Source organism: Caretta caretta, chromosome 6 (assembly GCF_965140235.1).
Source record: "Caretta caretta isolate rCarCar2 chromosome 6, rCarCar1.hap1, whole genome shotgun sequence".
Classification (NCBI taxonomy): Eukaryota; Metazoa; Chordata; order Testudines; family Cheloniidae; genus Caretta; species Caretta caretta.
In genome coordinates this window covers 56,739,816-56,764,160 of record NC_134211.1, presented here as the reverse complement: position 1 = coordinate 56,764,160, position 24,345 = coordinate 56,739,816, and the positions used below count along the sequence as shown (strand labels likewise).

Genomic DNA, 24,345 nt, shown 5'->3' with positions numbered 1-24,345 from the left:
CAGGTCCCGCTCTTGCTGTGGTGTTTATTTTCATATCAAATTTACTGGAAGCTTCCTTATAAAAAAATTAAAATTAAGCTGTCATGGAATTCCCAGCCTGCTGCACCAGAGCATAACAGAATCCAGGGCCCTTGCCATAGATATTGGGACCAACCTGCCGCAGAGTACCTAGGGATTTGAAGACTACTCCTCCCTGCCAACCCAATCCCTAGGAAACTTTGCGCAGGTTACTTCACATTTTCTCATTTAAATCTTGGTGATTATGAAAACTGAAGACTGATAGCACTGCCCAGAGTCAGACAGGGGCTGTGAAATGTCTCTCCAATGCTCTTGAATCTATATAGGTCTGCAAGTACACCACAACCCAGACCTGCAGCCTACTTCAATCCTGGGCTTTCTAGCACAACTCTACTGACTCACCTCAATCCGGTCTCTGCAGTAACCTCTGCTATTGCAATCCTTCAGCATCTTCCACAGCTCTGTCAATGTCCCCATGGCCAACACAGGACGCAGTGCACCTCAGTATTGACCTGCATCACACCCTGCATCACACCTGGATTTGTGCTGGAAATGGCCCACCTTGATTATCATACACATTGTAAAGAGAGTGATCACTTTACATAAGCTGTTGCCAACAGGCGAGTGGGTTTGTTGGGGGGGGGGGGGGGGGAGAAAACCTGGATTTGTGCTGGAAATGACCCAGCTTGATTATCATACACATTGTAAGGAGAGTGATCACTTTAGATAAGCTATTACCAGCAGGAGAGTGGGGTGGGGGGAGAGAAAACCTTTTGTAGTGATAAACACCCATTTTTTCATGGTTTGTGTGTATAAAAACGTCTTCTGTATTTTCCACAGTATACATCCGATGAAGTGAGCTGTAGCTCACGAAAGCTTATGCTCAAATAAATTGGTTAGTCTCTAAAGTGCCACAAGCACTCCTTTTCTTTTTGTGAATACAGACTAACACGGCTGTTACTCTGACACCCTGCTATAGAATGCCTAGCCCCTCATGCACACATCTCTGCTCCTGACCTGCCCCTCAAACCTGACCTGCAGCACTCCATGTGATTCCCAGTCCTGGATCACTTTAGTCCCAACCTGTAGCCCTTTCCTTCTCCTTTTTTGAAGGCCACTCTGCTGAGTGTCCCAATCACTCAGAAACATGAGGCAGCTGTAAGGAATATGGACAGCCACCCATCTGAGGCCAGCAAACTTATTTTACTTGGACTAAAATGGGCTTCGAATCCGGGGCTTCAGAGTGATGAAAAGTCTAGTGAGTCATCACATTCTGTTCTACAGCAGCCTGGTGCCTTTGATTTTTCTGTCAGATATTTGCTATTTTTAGACACCCCCTTCCCCCTTGTAAGTGAATTGCAGCACAATTCATGTGGTAACTGTTCTGTCTGCAAAAACTGGCATCTGCTGCTCCCTCTCGCCCACAGCGCAGTATCTCCAAAAGCAGACAGGCATGTGGCACAGCCCATGAAGGCTGCTCTTGCAATTTAACACCCTTGGTGAGGGATCTGTTTATTGAGCCCACTGGGGACAGGTCAGAGAATATAGCTGTGTGTTGGGCGTGGTGTGTGCCTGCTTCCCTTCAGCCACTGCTTGCCTGAGACACCTTGGGAGGGGGGAGATGGCGACTGATAGGAGAGCAAGGCATCTCCATAGAAACCAGTCTGCTTCATTAATAGGAAAGTCACACCATGGTTCCTTCCCTCTCAGCCCCTAACTCACTGAATCAGACACATTATTGCAGACTCAGTCTCCTCATACAGAGCCTGTCCTGAGGTGCCCTGCTGAATTTAAGGAAACTTACAGCATTATAGTCACACCAAAAGGAAATTAAAAAGTGAGCTGACTAGGGAAATCTAAGTTTATTAAAGGAAGGAAGAGCGGAGAGAAAACTGTTAACCCATTAACTGCCTCTCTCCCACATAGGCACACACTGCTCCCTTCATTTCACCTACTATATTAAAAGAGACAGTTAACAATAGACCCAAAGAAGTGCTGACAGCCTCCCTTGTGTGTCTGGGTCAATTTAAAAGCAAGCTGACCCTTTCCCTCAGTGTGGCATTGCAACAGGCCTCAGGGGCATATGTAATATTCCTCACCAGGAAGAAGCTGCAGGTTTGTTTTTCTGATGCTAGATACCAGCATTTCAGAGCCTCTTGCCAGCATCAGCCATCTTGATGGACAGTGATAATGACACCAGCAGAGATAAGAGAGAGTTTGCCGGTGGCTTCAATGCTAATAGAACTATCACAGGTTTCAGAGGAACAGCCGTGTTAGTCTGTATTCGCAAAAAGAAAAGGAGTACTTGTGGCACCTTAGAGACTAACCAATTTATTTGAGCATGAGCTTTCGTGAGCTACAGCTCACTTCATCAGATGTTTACCGTGGAAACTGCAGCAGACTTTATATACACACAGAGAATATGAAACTATTCTGAAAATCAGGCTCCAAAGTGTCTCATGTTGCACACCCCAAAATTGATGCACCCACAATCAGCAGCCACTTCTGAAAATTTTGGCATTTATTTATTTATGTGGGTAGAGCTTTATAAATGCTAGGTAAGTACAATGGGAAAGCTACTGACCTGTCTGAATACATCATGAGGGAAGCAGTATCACACAATTCTTGCTCCTTCATCTGAAATAGGTGGAATTTCCTCAAAGAATTTTGGCCCCCTGATGGCAGCAGTTATGGGGCAGAGTGTGATCCAGGCCCACTCTGGGCATAAATGCTGCTCTTTGGGCTTTCTAGTCAGTTCCTTCTGCTGTGCAAGACATGAAGCTCCCAGGATGACAGGACAATTCAAAATGATTAACTAGGACTAAAACAAGAAACAAAAAGAACAACGCCTTCTCCCCCCAAAAAGCAAGATGCAAGCATTGATATACTTTAAAAGAAGATAATCCCCAAACTCCGAGAGGAGGTGGGTATCCACTTGGAACAGTATCTTTATTGAGGCAGCATTACAGATAAGTAACTTTCCTTTCTCAAGAGACACCATCCACCAGGATGCTGACTCATAGGGAGTAAGAAATTAGGCTTGTTCTACACTTAAAAGTGAGGTTAACAAAACTATGTCACAGTCAGGGGTATGAAGAAACTACCCCCTGACTGACATAGTTATGCCGACCTCACCTCCAGTGCAGACTTAGCTATGTTGACAGAAGACTGTTTCCATCGATGTAGCTAACTTTGTTCAGGGAAGTGGTGTTCCTACATCAATGGAAAAATCACTTCTGTCGGTGTAGGCTGCACCGATACTACAGGGCTATGTCAGCATGGCTACACCAGCATAGAAATGCCAGGATAGTCTCTGTCGTGTAGGCACAGCCTTAGACAGATATTCAGAAAGAGAACAGGTCCAGACCAATCAGGGAAGCAGCCAATTTAATCTAGGATCTGGCAGGTGTATAAGAAAGTGTCCCCTTTTTACAGTTGCTGCCCCTTTGTCTCCATTTGAGTGCCCCTTTTTGTGTTGCATTATAAGAAGGGGTAAATACAAGTGCATGAATTACCTGCTCCATACAATTACTTTTTATATGATCCTTATTTGTTTACTCACCAAAATAAATAGTTTCAATCTTTTCAATCTGTAAAGAAGTCTGTGCACACCACTGATATGGTCAATCTGTGGACTCTTGCAGATATATCCTAGGACAGGGTGACCAAATCAGAATGTAGCATTGTGGGTGAGGTTGTATCACTGATTTATATAATGACATTATCATTTCTAAACTGTTCTTCATACATCCTTTTTGCTGCCTTTTTTTAAAACTCTTCACAACGATGCCTAGTGCCCAATTACTTGTCTCTGGTCTACCCTACAGAGTTAGGTTGACGTAAGGCAGCTTACGTCCACCTAACTCTGTAAGCGCCTACACTAAAATGTAGTTCCCACCGATATAACTCGCCCACTACACTGAGTTAGTAACTCCACCTCCATGAGCGGCGTAGCACTTAAGTCAATGTAGTTAGGTCGATGTAGTATTAGTGTAGGCATTGTGTTGCTTACAGCAACTGTTGCTGCCTTTCAGAAACTGTCCCTCAATGCCCCAGTTAAATCAGTTTGCTAGCGCTTCTGGTGTGGAGGTGCACCACCAACACAAGGAGCGTAGTGTGGACTTGTAAAACTGATTCAATTACTGCAGTGGCTGTAGATTGATGTCACTTAGGTTAGGTTATCTTAATTTTGTTATGTAGACTTGCCCTGAGTTGTTACAGCTATTTAGAACTCAGAAATATGCATGAGTAGTTGCAATTATTTCCTTCAAAGTGCATTACTTTGCACTTAGTTTAAAAAGTGGTTTAAGTTAAACCTTTACAAACCCCTGTGTGAAAGCACTTATATGGATTTAAAAACTTGAGCAATTGTTTTAACTGATATGACTGTCCACACACAAAGTTGCTCTGGTTTAACTGAACTGGTTTAAAATCGCAACTTTAGTTTACCCTATGCAGCTCTGTGTGTAGATTAGGCCTTAACAAAAACTTCATGCAAAAACTACACCAATTTAAAAGAAGGAGCATCCTGAAATAAAACAAAACTTCTTTTGAGGGTGGGAGAGTCTGGTCTCCCCTATGTTGGAAGCATGGAGAATCTGAAATGGGATTCTGTTCTGCAAGCCAAATCCAACCAACGTTTTGTGAATATGTGGAGACAGCTGAGCTGGGTACTGTGTAACACATAGGAAAAGCACCAGTGTGACTGAAATAAAGGTCTCACAATTAAGGCAACTGTAGCAGAAACACTGGAAGGCTGGGGCACTCCATATAAGAAATACAGAGAGACTGTGATAGCTGAAGTGATGCAGCAGCAGAAGGGAGCAATTTTGCTGACCATCCTCAAGAAGCAATAGACTGGATGCAAATTATTGGTGCCTTCCTAGCAAGTTGCCAAAATAGGCCTTTTGGGGGCAGTTTAGGTGTCCCTCCCTTTAGGAAATTAAGTTCTATTAGCCTTAAATAATAAAATAAAGAGAAAGTAACCCAACCTGATAAATTTAAATGTTTTTTATTAACAATCATCTTACATTAGAAGGATAATATGACAAAAGGAAAGTTCTCGTGTACATACTATGATATATCAACATAGCTCTATTCGTATCCAGTGTCCTAGGTCCTTTCACACAGGTACTATAAAGCATAGTCTGCAAAGTAATAACATTTTAACGTTCTCTGAAAGTGTGATATTAACATATTAATACATATGTAATAATAGACTTCTAGATATTTTTTCTCTCAGTGTGTGTGTGTGTTTGAAACAAACAGTTCAGCAGGGCTGTGCTTTGGGTGGGGGAAGGTAGAGACTTTGTTTTCTGTAGGAAGTTAAACAAAAAATGTATTGTGTACAACGGTTGATGAGTCTCTGAGGATGCCTGAATGACAGGAACCCTAATAGCCCTCCAATCACAACATAGTACAGCATATGGGACGTGGTTCCCCCGCACAGTCCAGTGAGCATTCTGTACATGAGGTGCAGTGCATAAAGGATTCCAATGCCAGGCAGGAAATACTCTATTGGCAGCATGTGGACTGGGGATTGGTTTGCTAACTGAGTTTAATGTCAGTGGCATTTTCAGGAGAAGATGGGGGGTGGGGAAACCATCCATGAGGTCCATGAGGAACTGGTACTCGTTTCTCTCTGCTGTATGTGTTTACTGGGTGCCATTCAGCACAACTGGCAGTCATAGTTCAGAGAGACTCAGGAAAGGCAGGTTTGTGACTGAGGCGGATTATCAGAGTTGTTTGAAGAGAGAGGCCCAGGATAGCAGGGGATTGAGGTTGCATGAGGAAAGTCTGCACAGCATCTGCTAATGCAATACCAGTGTAACTAGTCACTCAATGGTCAGAGCTAAAATGCACTGAACTCTCCCTCCTCCCAAAAGAGATGAAAAATTAAAACAAACATATGAAGTTAAGTGGTTGCTAGGCTGACTCTGGAGCTGGAAAGCCAAATCTCCATTCTCCTCCGTTGAAGTTACAACAGCTCTCTCTCTCGGGGAGGAGCAGCAATGAATCCATTACCTTTGAGAGGAAAGCTGCTCTAGTCATCCTGCCTTGCCTCACATTAAAAGTGGCAAGCCAGTGTAATACGCACAGCTCTGTCCACAGCAGCAATTTCGTGTGGAGAGAGGAAGAAGGGAAAGGGGCGCAGACATCAGCACACACTCTATAAATGTCAATCCATGGAAGCTGTGTCCTGGATCCACCAAGAAGTCCTCAAGCTGGAACTGCCAGTCATAGAAAAATATTTATCTTTGTTTTTTTTTTTTCAAGAGAGTGGGTGCGGGGTTGAGCCCCCTGAATGGCTCAACTCAGCAATGTCAATGCACCTTGTCTGTTGGCTTAAGTGTCCATCATGTGTCATTTACAGTGTCCTTCACTTAACCAAATAATTCCCTTCTCCACCAAGAATGCCATCTAGATAATCAGTCAGGCGAGTTAACAACTGAGAAATAGCTGCCCTTGGTGAAACACAGCACTCGCCGAGAAGCATCAGTGCAGTTGCACTCATTGGGTCCACTGTAAGGGAAGTGGCCTAATGGCTCAATTTGGTGGAGCTACAGGTGTGATTCCCAGTTCAGAATGAACACACACATCTTTATCACTCCTAACTCACGGTCCATTTTCTTTTGTTCTACTCCCGCTCCATACATCATTCCTCCCATCTCTGACTATACAAGAGGGACTGCACCAACTCTGCATTTTCTCTTGCTCTCGTTTTAGTCTAACCTCATCTCTAAAACATTGGCTGATGCTGTGTGCGACATACACTACATATAAACAAATTCCACTGTATTGTGCTGGACTAGCTTACTGCATGTCGGTGGCCACCAAGGAATGCCAACCAGGTGAAGCAGAAAGCCACATCTTCACTGCATTCAGATCCTTGGTCATCTAACCTCTCCATGAAGACAGAGAAAAGTGCATAAAGGGGTGAGATATGTATCAGCCCAAGTGTGAGTACACAGGAGCTATGGTATGCTTATCCAAAAGAAGACAAAGGCGTTCACCTTTCTCAGACACCAAGACACAGTCCCAATACTACAGCTCCACAAGCCTTATTTAGCACCTTATTTAACATACAAGGAACGAACCTCCTTGTCCTAACCACAACAAAGTCCCTATACACACAAATGTAGACCTCCACAGCATAAGATTAAAGCTGTATTGAAGTCCTCAGTCTTCCGTATTACATACCTCTCGCTAGAACACAGGGCCAGGGTTATACAAGGGCAATTGATTCTATATCTATATTATAGGTTTATATCTATTCAAAACATAGAAATATATAAATATATAGGATTTTATTTATAGATATATAGGCATGTGATTTTTATTTCTTACGCTGTGTGAAAATGTACTGGGATGTGCGTATATACAATATATAGACTGTATGCATAAGTACTGTATACATACACTAGCTTACATGCACACACATTATACATGTCTCCAAGGGAGACAGGAATTGCATAGGCATTACTGGATTGACAGTACAATGGTTGGGGGATCAACGTACCATTTCTTCACTTTTACCACCTCTATTTATGGGGTTGGGAGAGGAATCTGGCTAAAGCAGATGTTACTGAATGTTTGCCAAGCAAACTGTCCATTGGTCGAGCAAATAGCAATATTAATAAGTTATGAAAGATATGTAATTTCAAAGAATCCCAGTGGCGAACTGGCTGAGTTTGCATTGTGGGATAGAAATGTATTTAGAACCTGAACAGCATCTGATAACCCATACCACCAAACGTGCAAGGAGTACACCTACATACCACAGAGATCAATTCAAGGTTTAATGCAAAGAACATTCCAGGACAATGCCTTCTTAGGGACACTCTTGCATATTTGGTGCATGATACTTGTAGCATGCATAAGTAATCCTTGCACTCTTGCTAGTACAGGAAGAGCTTTGGTTTCCTGTGCCTTTAGGATTGTCCCTGTTGCGTTCAGCCTAGTGGCCAGGAGGCCTAGACTTCATGCAGCCACTGGCAAGCTCTGTAGAAGAAAACATCTGTGTGCTTAGTGGACGTCTGCCAACAAGCAGGATAAAGGAGTAGAGGAGCCTGAGAAAAAAGAGGGTAGGATTTCAGGAACCAAAAAACCCAAGGGCTACAAAACCAAGGGTCTGGAGAAGTGCATGTCATTCACGGTCAGCTGTCTTAAAGAAGACAGAAAAGAAAAAAGGCAAAGCTCAGTCAATGAATAACAAACCCATTTTTTCTTTGCTCTTGAAGACGTTCAAGATTCCATGAGCAACACATTCAAAACAATCACCTCTTGGTTAAAATGGAGCAGGAGGGGAATAATTTAAACCGGATCCCATTCTTCTCCCCACCTCAGGAGGAATCTGTCCAAGATGTCTACATCTAACATCAGATTTCTGAACTGTAGTACACCATGTGATGCCGCTACAGTTACACTGGAACCCAACCAATGTTGTGAACTGGCACCCTCTGCTGTCCCTCAGTCATCACTACAACCCAGCACATTTCAGCCTCTTTCGTCTGTGAGAGAAACTGTCCAATCAACAGTTAAAAAGATTATAATGAAATAAATCTCCGTAAGTGTGGTTCAGCTAGTTATTGGACTGAACACTTTTTGCTTTTCACAGCTAAATACTAGGCATCTCTTGCCTTTCCAGTTGACAGAAACAGCAGATCCAGCCACTGGGAGTCACTCATATCACTGACACACAAGTGGGGCATACTTTTTGCAAGAGAAGCCCTCGCTGCTTTGCAGACAGAATGGAGAGAAAGCAACCCTATACACATTTCAATCTACTGTTGAGAATTTGTTATGAGAGATGTCACCAATGATGAATTGTATTTGAAAACAAAAACGTGATGGTCACAAGAGTCACTTTTGAGCCAGTCTCTGGTGATACCCACCTTACTGCCTTTTTGCAACATTAGAAAGTAAGGACACTCAGTGTAGAGGTTGTAAACAGGCTTTTTTGTGGCTTTAACACTGGTTTGAACAAGGACCAGGTCAGCTCTACTATTTAAAAACTGTTTTGGGGATGGACCTTTCCAGAAAGACAGCCACAGAGTTTGCAGCTCCAGTTTGAAAAAGGGCCATATGCCAAATGACTTATTTCTATTGCAAATAGAATACACAGATTTTTCATGGTGAGGAGTGTGGAAAACTTGGATCTTCCAAGTTCTTGTGCTGAGCACAAAAAGGGAAGAGCGTAAGCTGTCTTTAAAGTCTCCCTCATGCTCAGAGCCGTCTATATCATGCACTTTTTCTACTGTTACCATTCACTTTGCTGCAGATTTCCTGGATACCTGTGTGCCATAAGAAAGAGAAATCCCCTGCAGCATCCCAGTTCACATTGTCCGGCTACCGCTCAGAGTTCAGGAGTGGCACAGTGGTTCTTTTGGGGAATTCAATTTTTATCTTCTCACATTTTAATTTAAAAAAGTGGCAGAACAGCCCCCCAAAGGAAATTGATCTGATGGTATTATGACAGTGCAACGAGCAGTTTTTTAATTCCCAGGCCAGTAGGAGCTGTGAACACCTTGGGCCTCTAGCAAGAGCTTCCCCTCTGACGGCTAAGCAATGAGCTATTTGAGTCTGCAGAATTCCACTGGGCCTCTGGTCTAGAGCTCTCCTCATTTGGGAGGACAAGTCGTCCTGATGCAAGGCTTTGTTGGGAGTGAAAGGTACCTCAGCCGTTTATTACCATTATTCACTTGCCAGGTATTACATTGCCTTCCCCTGTGCTGATATGGAACAGTGTCATGACCTGACTCACTTATTGATTTCTAAGGGGATTCCAGGGGGAAACATTCCAGTTCCTGATTCTTAATGGTGATTTTGACGTACACTAGACATTACCTATCAAGCTCACTCTGGCACATCCGCACTAGCACACTCATTCCATATACTGTATGGGGAATGGGAGGGGCAGAAAGGAAGGAGTTAAGTGCTGCAAACTGGATTGCTTCCCTCCCACATATCACTATTTGAATTCAGAGGCTCCTTGGTCTATTTTAACCCTTTCAAAAGTGACCAGCTAAACATCCTTGCTATATAGTATGTGTGGCAGGATTAGGGTAAGGAACATAGTAAGTCATCACAATTAATGCTTCGAACAGTATCCAACTCCACTTCTCAACGCACCCCATAAGGGGTAATGTACGGATAGACGGGATGCACTTTTAAACCCATCAGACATACAGGTTCTGCCATTTCCCTTGGGCTTAGGAGCTGAGCCAGAATGTCTCCACCTGACCTGTGTGCTGCTGTTCAGCACAGATTAGTTTGAACGGTGTGGCGGGATCCAGGCAGTGGTGTGTGTTTTGTTGGGGAAGACAGTGAGCGAACCTTGGCAGTAGAAGTGACTCCAAGAGAGACTGATTTAAAACATGCTACATCACCATTAAAAACAAAAAAAGTTTAAAAATAAAATAATTATATATATATATATATATATATATTTATATAAATGAAAAACTATCAACTAGCAGCAACAGTTCTAGAGATATCTTAGCACCAAGACCAAGGGTAGCGGTTGAAAGGAAAGGTTCAGTGTTGCTGACACCACCATCATGTTTCCAAACAACACAGCTTGGCACAAGACGTTTCCCTCTGGGAATTGGGAACATGCCAGCCTGATTCTTCTGGACAACACGGTCTCAACTCCCGTGATGCTCTGGTCAGATTGGTGCTGCCCATATCACATTAGCAAGGCAAGGCACTAGCATCTGGGGAGTTTTTGCACCTCTTTTTTTTCTTTTCTAACCTGAAGCGATAATTGTGTGAGCGTGTGATTCTGTTAAAAAAAAAACAACAACTCATTTGCAGTTCAAGGTGAAAGTGCTACTTCCACCTTTCTGCTGGACTTTGTGCCCTTTCAAGGAAGGACAAACTATTTCACAGGAAGAAGTACAGCATTTTTCTTCCTTTTGTCGCCATTCTGCCATGCTGTGAAACATGTCACCTTGGTCACAAGAGAATACATGAACCTTTAAAAAGACATCATCACACCATTATAACCCAAGATAGATCTTGCATTGATATTCCCTGCCACGGAATTAGCGCAGGTGTTTTTTCACTCATTCAAGAAAATAAAACCAAAACCACAACAATCTATGATTATAAAGACAGAGTATAAATAATGTAAATCAGAATATAATTTTTAAGCCCTGAAATCTCCACCCTCTGATGGGTCTTGACTCATTGGCCATCTCACTTCCACAGCAGCCCTGGTTCTGAATGAACAGTTGTATAATTTTTTTAAATCTCCTACAATGTAAAAATATAAATGCAAAAAACTCCCCATGCTTTCTCCATTATGCTATCTTACAGTCTGCACATGACATTGTTATAATATGTCTGACCGGTAATGGGGTTATCACAAGGGGACCTGAAAGCTTTGCCTTACTCTACAGCCCACCAGTGGGGAGGACTGAGAAACAGGCATCACAGTTTAGCTGATACATTTGTTCTTAAAATAGGGGGAAAAAAATATCCAACACCCTGCATAAGTGAATAAAGCTTCCACTTCTAAACGAGAAAACAAGGTGAAGTTGGGGAGCAGGGGAGGGATCCCAACACACATGCACAAGTTGCTCAGTTGGAAATCAGACAGCCATCAGTGAATGGCTCAAATGGCTCAATAACTAGACTAAACAATGAAAAGAAAGGGGGGGGTACCCCCCCCGCCACCGCACACGCACACAAACACACAAGGAAAACAACTGTGAGGAGGAGGTTGACAGAGACCCGTCATCTAGCTTATAGATTGATTGTTAGGTTTGAACATGTAGAGTATGGCCCCAACACATGCTTCTGACAAATGAAATGTTGCCACCTACGCTGCAGCTGCCATGTTTGGAGACATCAGTAAATTTCAAATATTGTCTCTTTCTTAAAATTCCACTTAGCTTCTATCAGACGCACATCGCCTTAACTTTTAATTTTCAGTGTGAGTTTTATATATATATATATATATTTATATATATATATATTTTATATAATATATCAAAGTTTAGAGTATAGACTAAAAAATTATTCAACAGCTTTCAGAATTTGAGGCATTCCTTCCTAAATATCAGGGTAAAATTCAGAGCCATGGTCCATGCTCTGCAGCATCGGCTTCTGATCAAGGGAGGACATCCTGCTCAGCATTTCTGCTGACAGTGCATAACTATTGCCTGATTTCTCCTCAAACCAACTATCTAGTGCTCGCTTGGCATCGAAGTTGGCAATGGGTGGCCCATTAACGGCAATCGTCAAAAGATCACTGAGCTGTTCCAGAGTGAGCCGAGAGCGGTTGTTTTTGCGCACTCTCTGCAGGGCATTGCGCCCCTTCTCGCAGCAGGCTGTTGAGGTGGGAAGGACTTTGAGGATCTGAACTATTTTATTTAAGAGTGGAAATCTCTGTTTGTATTTACAAATGTGACTGATTAAGTCTTTAAAACCATTTTTGGTATAATAATCCACCTTGAGTTCTCTCCATTCCATCAGCAAACTCCCTCTGGTGTCCATCCCCTCTCTGCAAACTTCTCTTGAAAATGATGGAACAGCTTCCAGGTGCTCAAATATTTGTACCATATCCTCCTTTCCATAGTTCATGAGCTCCTCTGTGTTTCTGGGCCAAGTTGCAAGATCAAACACCTGACACGCTTTCACAAATGTTCGGCTACGGGAATCGAACCTTTGGGCCAGGATTACCTGGGTCTTTTGGCAGATCTTTTCTCTGATTGACTGGAATTTGGCTTCAGCCACTCGCAGGTTTTTCACAGCAACGCCGTTAAAGCTTTCACGGAAGTTCTCTTCAAATTCCTGCAAGTACTCTCCAGGTGAGTCTGCCAGCCTACTGATCTCCTGTATAGCCTCCTCTATTTTGTCATCCACTTGTGACACAAGGAGGTATTCACCTTGGAAGATGTAGGCGAGGCGCGAAAGCACAGCAATCACATCCAGCAAGAAGTAGATCAGTTTAATTGACTGGTAGTCCATAAGGAACTGCAAGAGAGCCAAGGCAATGGCAGAAGCATCCGCCCGTTGTGTCTGACCACTGACATCTTTGAGATGGGCCACGACTTCAAGGTAATCCTTGATCAGCGCATTGAGGACATTCTGCTCCCCTATGATCCATTTCACTGCTCGGATGTCTCCCAAGAACTCTGTCTCTTCACAAAGAGTGGCAGCAGTGACTCTCAGCTCACACATCAGTCTGGGAGAGTAACGATAAAAGCTGAGCAATTGCTTCAAATTGTTTTCTAGCTCCTCCAGACATGGAAGTTCTTTCCCACTGATGGCATCCAAAATTTCCAAGTGGGGCCTGTGTACCATAAAGGGCAAGCAAAGCAACCAAGGCAGAGTCTTTCTGATGGTCATGAACAAGTTGGCTCTCAGGCTGGCAGTAACGTTAGCACCATCTACTCCCAAACCGATAGTTGGTTTCTCATCCTGCAATCTTATTCCCAAACTGGAAAAAGCCCTGTCTAATGCTTGGAGGTAACTATCTGTTGTACAAAAGCCCAGCTCTTGAAGAGACAGGAATTCAGTTGCTGGAGGCCCATCGCTGCTCGTGTACTGAACGTAAACTGCTACTGTGTCAGCAAGCAAGTCGTCACTCTGCCCATCCAGAATGATGCTGAGAAAGGGAGACTGCCTGATACGTTCTACCAGATCCTCTCGTAGAGCCCGGGCGATATGATGGATTAAGATTTGGCAGTCTCCCTCGTTCATGTACTGATCCACCACTTTGAGTTCACACTTTCTCAGTAATTCCGCAAGAGGCCTAAAGTCAAAGTAGGGCCTGCCTTCCAGAGCCAAGTGATAGGCTGTGTTGAAGAGCAGGGTCATATTTCGGCACATCTCTTCCGTCTTCTCTGGATGCATCCTGAGCTTGTAGAGCTGCAGGCACTTCTTGTGAAGGTTGCTCTGGCTGTGAAGCTTTATAGTGTGTATCTTGAACTGCTTAGAGCCAATGATGAAGGCTGAAGTCCGAGAGGATTGCACCGTGTACTGCCTGCAGACGTGGCACCACATTTCATTCAATGTAGGGGAGTACCGCAGAAACCAAAACTTTTTAAGCCACTCTTGCTTGAAGCGTCGAATCCTCCTACCAGTTGCAGAAGACATCTTTGAAGGCTCATCTGTTGCAGCTATCATGTCATTGGACACTGATTCATCAGCAGAGTCCACCTCCTGGTCATCATCCTCCATGATTGTGGGAACAGAGATGATGCTTTCAGAAGCTTAAAAGAAAAAGAAAAGATATTTACAAAGTTCAGAGATGCAGCAAACATTCAAAAGATAACACAGAATATTGTCTGAACAACTGGCCCAAATTCTACCCTTCATTGGTTGCACACCGGTAGTAGAATTTGGTCCTCTGAATACAATTTTTGAAAGAAAAATCAACATAGTTCTCGTATAAATCTTACACATCAGGCCACCTTGGACAAAAAGAAATGGTATGACATTTTGGCCACTAGCGCAATGTATAAGGTAAACCACATACTGCTTTGGGAGAGAAAGTCACTAAGTTCCTGGAGGAAATGAAACATCTTCAGAAAGGGACACACGCTTGCATTAAGGCCATAGAGTGAACAATGAATGCTTCCAAAGGAGGCAAAGAATTCATTATGCTTTATACACATGCAGTGAGCTAGTATATTTCAGACTCAGCATTTCAAGTCATTCAGACTTTCAAGCAGAGCTTCCTGGTGCTTCTGCTGGAAAAAAAAGAATGCGTCAAGAATACAGCAAACAAACCAGCTGCAATGGAATTCCGTTTTTTTATTGACAGCATATTGATTACAATAGAAACAAATAGAGCATGTCATCATTACAGAATCTTCCCCAAACCATGTCTTCCTATTCTACACACAGCAACTGCTTCTTCCCCCTACAAAACCTATTCAGCAGGCTTCCATAAAACAAGGCTTGCCTCATAATATTCAGAGTAAAACATTTTAGACATACACAGCAGATAGTAACTCCATTACTCTCCTTAAGCAGGGTTTGAAGAACATTCTAATTCTGCATGACTTACCTGTGGGGTCAGACAACTCTTGGAGCTCGGGTACCTGAGGTGGTACAAGAGGCGGCTCAGGTAACTTGCTAGATCTCAACATGTCTAGCTCAGCCTGCAGCTCACGGATCTTCTTCTTCAATCGTATGCAATTGGGACAGAAGGAAGTTGTGGGGATTTCATGTGAGTTGCCTTGAGTCGATGCTAGCGATAGCTCAGTTGGGCTTTCTGCCTTGAGTGACAGAGGCTCTTCATCTTCATCTTCAAGGAGGCCCATCTCTTTGGCCGCACTGTAAGAGGAACCATGGGGGACCTTCCATTCACCTTCATTTTGGTTTCTGCTAAAGTTTGGGGAGCTATGTCGAACGGCAGCTCCACACCTTTCAAAGATGTCTTCGGCCTGGTATTTGGATGCCTTTCTAATGGAAAGGGGTGTGCTTGTTGTTAGCTGGTGCTCTTGCCGCTTTGCTGACTCTAGGGAAGCCTCCAGGACATCTTTGAAGATGAGATCTATCTTCTTTTTCTTCATCTGGGTGTGGGATTCCCCCTCATCACAGCTGCGCTTGTAGGGGCTCTTCCCTTGCTTTAACGTGGTGAGCTGGAGGGGGCCTCTCATATCCTCTTGATTTTCCACATTTTTTTCTGACTTTTCCCTCTGTAATTTTTTATCTCCTAGAAAGGAAAGTGAGGGGTGGGGATCATCAAAGAGAACTATGAAATATTCCTCAATCCAAAACTAAAAAGAAAAGAAAAAAGCAGGCCAAATCCCTGCATATTTGTTGATTGCATTACAAATAAGGGAACTAAAAGAATTCAGTGGAAATCAGGACTCAGAAGAAGAGGAGCTCTACTAACGGGCAAGCCTTCAAAATGGAGAGACAGTATCTAGGCAGGTTTCAAAGTAACAGACGTGTTAGTCTGTATTCGCAAAAAGAAAAGGAGTACTTGTGGCACCTTAGAGACTAACCAATTTATTTGAGCATAAGCTTTCGTGAGCTACAGCTCACTTCATTGGATGCATACTGTGGAAGAAGACATTAGGACCCATACATTTTTAAGAGAAGAAAAACTATAGGCATGTTGCCGAACATAACAGGTATAACCAACCTGTGCTGGAATGAGACTACAGAATTAATCACTGATCACAGTGGAATCCAGGGCTCTGGCCCAAATACCTATTGCCTTTCTGGAAGTACAGTGACTACTTTGACTTGGTAAAAGGTATCAGGTGAACAACACATGAAGCTTGAGATTCAGAGTTTTCCATCAGAACCCCAGAGTCTGCCCATTTCACAACAGAAAGCTTGGAAGGCCTTTTCATTCTGTTTCAGTTTGAGGCTCTTTCAGAGACGAGAGCGCAAAGAGATCAAAGACTTGCAGTCTTAATCCCTGTGGTACATGTTGCCAACTCAGCTAAAACTGGTGAATGCCCTCCAAAGTTGGGACAGCTATCTTGTCCCAATGGATTCTAACAATGTGGCCGCTATTCAAAATTAAAAAATAAAAGCAACATTATACAAATAATTAATTGCTTAAAACAAAGGGAATAGCCAGATTTCCTTACCTGGATATTCAAAGGATGATAGGTTTGGTTCAATTTCCATCTTTCTTCTATCTTGTAAATAACTTCAAGCACTGGTGACTTCCCAAACAAGAGGTTGCTTTATGCTGATTTTTTGTTTTTAAACCATATTCATATGCTTTCATAAGTTACAGTGTAGGAGTTACTAGGGTCTTTCTGAGGAAAGCAATGCTAAGAATGCAGAAAAGATGCAAGACTCAAAACACTCAGGGTATTCCACTATATGGAGGGCTGGACTGGACAACCAATTTCATGCCAGGTTGTTAGGTTAGGGTTGTATCCCCACCTGCTGTCTTGTATGAACCAAAACAACAGCCTATGTTTCAATGCATTTCACCAGGGCGTTTCTAAGGGCTTGAATATTTTACCTTATTTTTTCCCCTTTAGTGGAGGATTGCAGCCAGAAATAAAGGAAGTGACTTAAGACTGATCCTACTTCTTTTATAATTAAATAAATGGTTCAGCCCCCTATAAAGATATTAAACCACAAGAAAAACCCTTATATAATAGGTCTTAAGGCAGAAACTCTGATGATAAAAACAAAATGAAAAATAATAGCAGCTTTGTTACTTATTGGGACTTTACAAAGTCTGTCTTTTTACTTGGCAGGCTGTAGAGGACTGTGCACGCTTTGGGTATGCTTCTAAATATAATATTATTTAAAAGATTTCTATTTTCTACTGATCAGCAAGGTGAAGCACCTTCCAGAGCCACCCTCAGAGCAGATGCTGTAAAATCTGGGAATTCTAAAGAAAGTCTGCAAGTGATGCTCAGGGTTTGTCTACACTTACCGGGGGATTGATGAGCAGCGATTGATGTATCAGCGGTCAATTTAGCGGGTCTAGTGAAGAGCCGCTAGATTGACCGCAGATCGCTCTCCCGTCGACCCCTGTACTCTACTGGATCGAAAAGAATAGGGGGAATTGACGGGAGAGCATCTCCCATTGACATCGCGTAGTGTAGACCCTGTGGTAAGTAGATCTAAGCTATGCGGTTTTGAGCTATTCACGTAACTCAAATTGCGTAGCTTAGATCGAATTTCCCCTGTAGTGTAGACAAGGCCTCAGTATTTGCAACGTCTCCATTTCTGTTCTGCAATACCGAGCCCATTGCAGAGAGCGACTGGCTGCCAGAGATACCTGCAGGTTTCTCGGTAGGCCTTTTCAACCATCTCAATTTCTTCTAAAACAAGATCATGCAGCAGGATGGTGAGACGCAGACCCAGTTCTCCACTACACACATAGTTTCACTCTGGTCCAATGTGCACTGTGACTTAATCTCTGAATTCATACAAATCCAAGGTCTAAATGCAAGTGTGGTGTTTGTGTGGCAGGGCTATTGATTTCCAGAACCTGTGTCATGGGCATTCAGGCTCAGACAAGCATTGGGGCATATCACTTAACTGCCAGCTGACATGTGGGAAACCCAGGACATAGTCTTTCCCTTTAGTATCTTCTGAAAGTTTCAAAATGTTTGAGCAACTGGCGACATGTGTGGGATAAAGCAACTCCCCATAAGCTTGTATACAGTACAATTATTAATATAATTGTTCATGGAATAAGTGCATATTCACCAAATATTATCATTGATATACCATATTTCCCATGCGTAAAAACCAGGGTGACAGACTAAACAGATCTTCCAGGAGGTTCTGCCCTACCCATGTTTTAACAGAAGACACCTTTTACCAAGTCAAGGCAGCAGCTGTGCAATAATACACATAGGCTTTTTAATTATAAAATTGTATTTAGTTTGGCTGCCTCTCAGAGGCCCTGCCATTCTGTGGCTGGGCTTGCAAATAAATTCCCTTGGTCCCCTTTGTGTCATTGCATTGTACAGACAATCAGGTGCATGAGAGGATTTGTGATTTGTTTTGTTTTTGTCTTCCTCTAAATCTCTGAATGCTCTGGCAACTGAATGCAGGACCAGTTCATTTGTTCCAGTGTGGCTATTCCTGCAATAAGACAACAATACTAATCCAACGAAAAAATAATCTGATTCCACTGCCAATTACAAAGCCTGCCATATGCATTATAAGACATGTAAAGCTGTATGTCTGATGAGCCTCTAGCCAATGCAGTGATATTCCCAAATTGACTCACTGAAGAAAGAGAGAAATTATGTCAGGAAAGCAGACATATACAAAACACACCAAGGAAACATCCCTTTCACATGCACACAGAGCCATCCAAATACTAGATGATCACAATGGTCCCTTCTGATCTTGGAATCTATGGTCTTCAGAGAGCCACCAGCTCAGCAGCCTTCAGAAAAGAGAGCCTTGTAGAGGGAAAGCTCTGAGATCCCAGTGCTTTGTTTCAGTTTCTTACAGTACATGAAGTGAAAATGCCCTTCTGTGATCCTTCACTCCAAAACATGTGGGTTTTTTTAAACTCATATCTATCCCAGGGAACCAGGCAGGAGGGACTCTGCACTCAGTGGACTTTGGTTATAGAAGTTCAGAACTCCATATAGAGGTTGAGTATTATTTATTTATATTATGCCTTCGATCGAAAGCACTTGGTGCACAAAGCTTGATCACAGACAGGGAAAAAAGGGATGATGTGAAGGAAGGAACTCACCTCTTGTGAGGTTTCTGTTGATTGTCTCCTGGGACATACTATGCAACCGCTTCATGTAATCCTCACTGTACCAGACTCTCAGCCTCTCCCCAGGCCGGATGTCCCGACAGGCTCGGAAGTAAATCCTCTCACTATGCTGAAAGGCCATCAGATTCTGCTCCCTCTCCTCTCGGGATATGACCACATACCTGAGGGAGAGGATAAAGTAGGCTTGAATCATAAACTTCAGTGGAGGTGTGCCCCCTCCCTTTCTTATCAAAGTCAACTGAGACACATCCACAGTCATGCCAGAACGATCTTCAAAGACAGCCACAGAACCAGCAAGATTGGATAACATTGAATTATGGACAATGATATGTCAGTGTATAGATACAAGAATACGAACAGGGATATCTAAGGACTATTAAACAGGTTCTTGAGTCTGTGGCAGCTGTTTCAGCCTGGGAAGGGAGGTTACTACTTCTATTACTGTAACAATTGTTACTACTTCTATTATGTAACAATATACATGCTGTATGAAGGACTATCAGTGCTAGTGCTTGTGACGCACACACTCACCTTTGACATTTTTCTTGCCTAAAATGTGTTAAACAGAATTGGTGACTTCCTGGACTCTGGTCTTCCTGGACTCTGCGACCCCCTGTTCCACCCCAGGAGTCTTGGAAATGACAGAACCTTCTGGCCTCCCACCAATCCTGGCCTCCCACCAACAGCTGCTCAAACACCATTTGACCCTTCAAGATAAGCCATATTTCTTAGCTTCTCTCTTGCTGGTTAAGCAGTACCTGGGTACTCAAAAGGGGGAAGATCATGGTGGCTGATGATGAGTGCATGAGCCAAACATTTTGAATTGCAGTCTAGGAAACTGAGAGATCATCTACACTGGTGGCTTTTGCACGTGTGCAGTTTCATTGGTATCCAGTACAAAAGAATACAGTGTAGAGAAACTCAAAATGCTTGAAATCCAATAACACAGGCTAACGACCTGCTAATGACTTTTGATTGAAAGATCGAAGTTCAACAATGAGATTTTTTTTTTCCTGTTCTCCAGAAGCCCAATTTCAGCGCAGTGGGAACATGGAAATTAATCTTGCTAGTCAACCCATCCTCTACATGCATCTCGATAATATACAGATTTAGAGTATAGAATAGTCAGAATAGTCTAGAATAGAATAGTCAGGCTAGCACCTCCTTTTCTTCATCTTGGAGGAGGAAAGAAAGGCATCCTGTAAGCCATAAGGGTCCTATCCATTGCTGCTTAAGTACTTTTTGTAGGCATAGAGGACTAGAAGCAGAACCCGAATACTGTGCATATAAAACTGGTTGATGCTATTTGAAAACTATATATTTATTATAATTTACAACATCTTCTCCCCTTCTTACTCCTCTTCTCTTCAGCTTTGAAGGCTCCATGTCACAATCACCCCAATGTCAGTATGGGAGAGCAGCCATTATGCCTCCTTCTACAATCTCCTTCCGTTGTGCCTTGTATGAATCATTGTTAATTCAAAGCACAACTTCTTTTTGGATAGAGAAATGTGTATATTTTTCCTTGAATTCACATTCTCTCTCTCTCTCACACACACACAAAATTGCAGGGGGAAAAGTTCACAAACTTGATCAAGTTTTGTAAATACAAGAAACAGGTTTGCAAAGCCTCCAACAGCATGAGTTTCAATCAGCTCTGGTTTTAGTGTTAACCAACTGCCCGTTTGACTGTAATCAGCTATGTTTTATATACTATTGTGCTACACACAGTACCCACAATGGTCTATAGTCATCAGTAATTATGCAAACAACAGCCTTTATCACTCCCACCAGCAAAATAATACGAACAGCCTACGAGACTTTTTAATTAGCCTTTTATAAATATGTCAGAAAAAGTGAGCCCTCATTCACAGCAACGTAGCACTGGAAAGGAGGCTACTAGGGATTGTGCTTGTGCATCAGATGTCATGTCTGTGTTGACCTATTCAGGCATTCAAAAAACAATGCCTAGAGCACCCAGGAGATATGCTGCTTCGCTATGATCTGTTCCATGGTTAGTCCACCTGAGCAGCATAAGTGAGTGCAGGGAACGTTTGCCCCAGCACAAGCAAAAGTACGGAAATGTTCCAGTGACAGTTAAGGCCTGATTCTCCAGCTACTCTTCATCCCCAGCCTCCCAGTTGAGTGAGAACGTTGATGAGATGAGTCTGCTCCTCTACACAAGCACAATTACTTTTAGATATTTAACAACTTCCACAAAGGCATTCATACTTTACAGAATGTGCACGGTTCAACCCAGTAGCCAACAACACTGATATTTATAGGATAGTATCTTGTAGGGCAGGATAATGTTGTATGTGCCCAATAACTAGATTTGTCATAGAGATTTTGAGAATTCAGTAAGGTTCAGCTTTGTGTGAGAGTGAACTGGTAACATTTTCTATTAGGTCACACAAGAACAAGATAATGTTAAAGCCACGTTTTCCTGTTACATGGCTTACTATGCCTGCCAACCCCCCAAACTTCTCAAATTTTCTGCCTGATCCTTAGGTACAGTAAGGACCCACAATTCCCACCCACTTTTCTTTTGCCAGCCTGGCTTCCCCTCCCAGGTACAGTGCTGGCTGCACACTGTTTCTTCCCAGCCCAGCTTCCAATATAACCTACCTTGACTGCCATTTCCTGACCTTCCATCACACCGGGAACTAGTGGTGTGTATGTCTGAAATACAGAGAAATACAGCAAATGCTATTGTGGATCCAACCAGTGGTGGATCTAGTTCAGGCTGCCTGACAGTGGCCAGTACTGAATTCTTCAGAGGAAGGAGCAAGAAACCCCATAATGGACAGTTCTGGGATAATCTGCCCATAGGTAAATTTCTTCCTAGCCTTGGGCAATTAGTGGTTGGTTTAAACCCTAAAGCAGGAGGCTTTGTATCCCTTATATTTTTCCAATCTAATGTAAATGTGGATGTTCTCATCCATATAACTAAACTTTTAAAATCCTACCAAGCTTTTAGCCAATAATATCCTGTGGCAATTAGTTCCACAGATTCATTATGCATTTTGTAAAGAAGTATTTCCTTTCACAAGTTTAAAATTATATTGTCACTGAATGTCCCCTTGAGGTGGGAACCATGAGAGGAGGGGGGGAAAACACTGGAACTGGCAGCATGGTTAAATGGCAAGGGAGATTCCTGGAAAAATAATCAAAGAATCAATTTGTAAGTACCTAGCAAGTAATAGTCAACATGGATTTGTCAAAAATAAATCATATGAAACCAACCTAGTATCTTCTTTGACAGGGTAACAAGTCTTGTGGATGGGGGAGAAGTGGAAGATGTGATATATCCTGACTTTAGTAAGGCTTTTGATACGGTCTCATAGGATCTTCTCATAAGCAAACTATGGAAATGTAGCCTTGACGAATCTGCTACAAGGTGGGCGCACAATTATTTGGAAAACCATACTCAGCATTTATCAATGGTTCACAGTCAAGCTGGAATGGCATATCCAGTGGGGTCCTGCAGGGATCTGTCCTGGGCCTGGTTCTATTCAATATCTTCATCAATGATTTGGATAATGCCATAAAGAGTACTGTTATAAAGTCTGCAGATGATACTAAGCTGGGAGAGATTACAAGTGCTTTGGAGGATAGGATTAGAATTCAAAATGATCTACTGGGAGAAACAGTCTGAAATAAATAGGATGAAATTAAATAAGAACAAATGCAAAGTACTACACTTAGGATGGAATAATCAACTGCATAAATACAAAATGTGAAATGACTGCCTAGGAAGGAGTACTTCAGAAAAGGATCTGGGGGTCATAGTTGATCACAAACTAAATGAGACTCAACAATGTAATACTGTTGCAAAAAAAAGCGAACATAATTCTGGGATGTATTAGCAGGAGTGTTGAAAGCAAGACACGAGAAGCAATTCTTCCACTCTATTCAGCACTGATAAGGCCTCAACTGGAGTTCTGGGCACCATACTTTGGGAAAGATGTGGAAAAATTGGAAAAAGTCCGGAGGAGAGCAACAAAAATGAATACAGGTCTAGAAAACATGACCTATGAGGAAAGATTGAAAAAATTGGGTTTGTCTGGAGAAGAGACATGGTAACAGTCAAGTACCTAAAAGGTTACTATAAAGAGGAAGGTGACAAATTTTTCTCCTTATCCCCTGAGGACAGGACAAGAAGCAATGGGCTTACATTGTAGAAAGGGAGATTTACGTTAGACATTAGGAAAAACTTCCTGTCAGGGTAGTTAAGCACTGTAACCAATTATGTAGGGAGGTTGTGGAATCTCCATCATTGGAGGTTTTTGAGAACAAGTTAGACGAACACCTGTCAGGGATGGTCTAGAATAGATAATATTTTGTTCTTCCTCAATGCAGGGGACTGAATTAAGATAACCTCTTGAGCTCTCTTCCATTCCTACATTCTGTGATCAGAGAATTCATAGAATCATAGAATATAAGGGTTGGAAGGGACCCCAGAAGGTCATCTAGTCCAACCCCCTGCTCGAAGCAGGACCAATTCCCAGTTAAATCATCCCAGCCAGGGCTTTGTCAAGCCTGACCTTAAAAACCTCTAAGGAAGGAGATTCTACCACCTCCCTAGGTAACGCATTCCAGTGTTTCACCAATTCCTGGCTGGGAAGAAAGGCTAGGTGATTCTGCATTTTCCCAGAAGACCTTACTGAAGCCAATCTCCCAGCCTTCCCTGCTCCTGTGCAGACAGCTCTCTAGTGGCCCATACCTACTTTGGAAAATGGTTAGTTCCCAGCTGTTAACCACCTAGCAATTAACCAGTGTCTTTGGCCTGGTCTACACATACAAATTACACTGTTTTAATTCAACCTGTTTAGGAACTGGTGTAGTTAAGATCAGTACAACCCCATTGTGTAGGGATTTCTGAATTTGTTTAAGAGTGCCTTTGAACAGTATTGAATCATCTTAAAACTGATGTAAGGCTACGTCTACACTGCAGTGGCATAGCTACGGTGCTGCAGCTGTAGCATCATACTGTAGACATTTGCTACAGCAGCAGGAGGGGTTTTTCCATCACTGTAGCGAGGTGGTAGCTAGGTCGACAGAATTCTTCCACCAATCTAGTGGTGTCTACACTAAGGCTTAAGTTAGCTCAACCACATTTCTCATGGGGGCAA

The 24,345-nt window shown here is 42.7% G+C and overlaps 1 protein-coding gene across 2 annotated transcripts in view; it reads right to left on the bottom strand.

Annotated features, from left to right (window-relative positions):
- Positions 1-5,013: 5,013 nt before the first annotated feature.
- Positions 5,014-24,345, bottom strand: part of PRDM11 (PR/SET domain 11) — a 60,783-nt gene continuing 41,451 nt past the window's right edge. Inside the window, exons 6-8 of one of the 2 annotated variants that reach the window (XM_048853404.2) lie at positions 19,184-19,371; positions 15,041-15,691; positions 5,014-14,240 (exon numbers count right to left, since the gene is read on the bottom strand). In XM_048853404.2, the coding sequence (XP_048709361.1) occupies positions 12,076-14,240; positions 15,041-15,691; positions 19,184-19,371 (3,004 nt within the window). In that variant the 3' untranslated portion in view covers positions 5,014-12,075. The remainder of the gene's footprint in view (positions 14,241-15,040; positions 15,692-19,183; positions 19,372-24,345) is intronic. The other variant, XM_048853408.2, reaches the window with a different exon arrangement.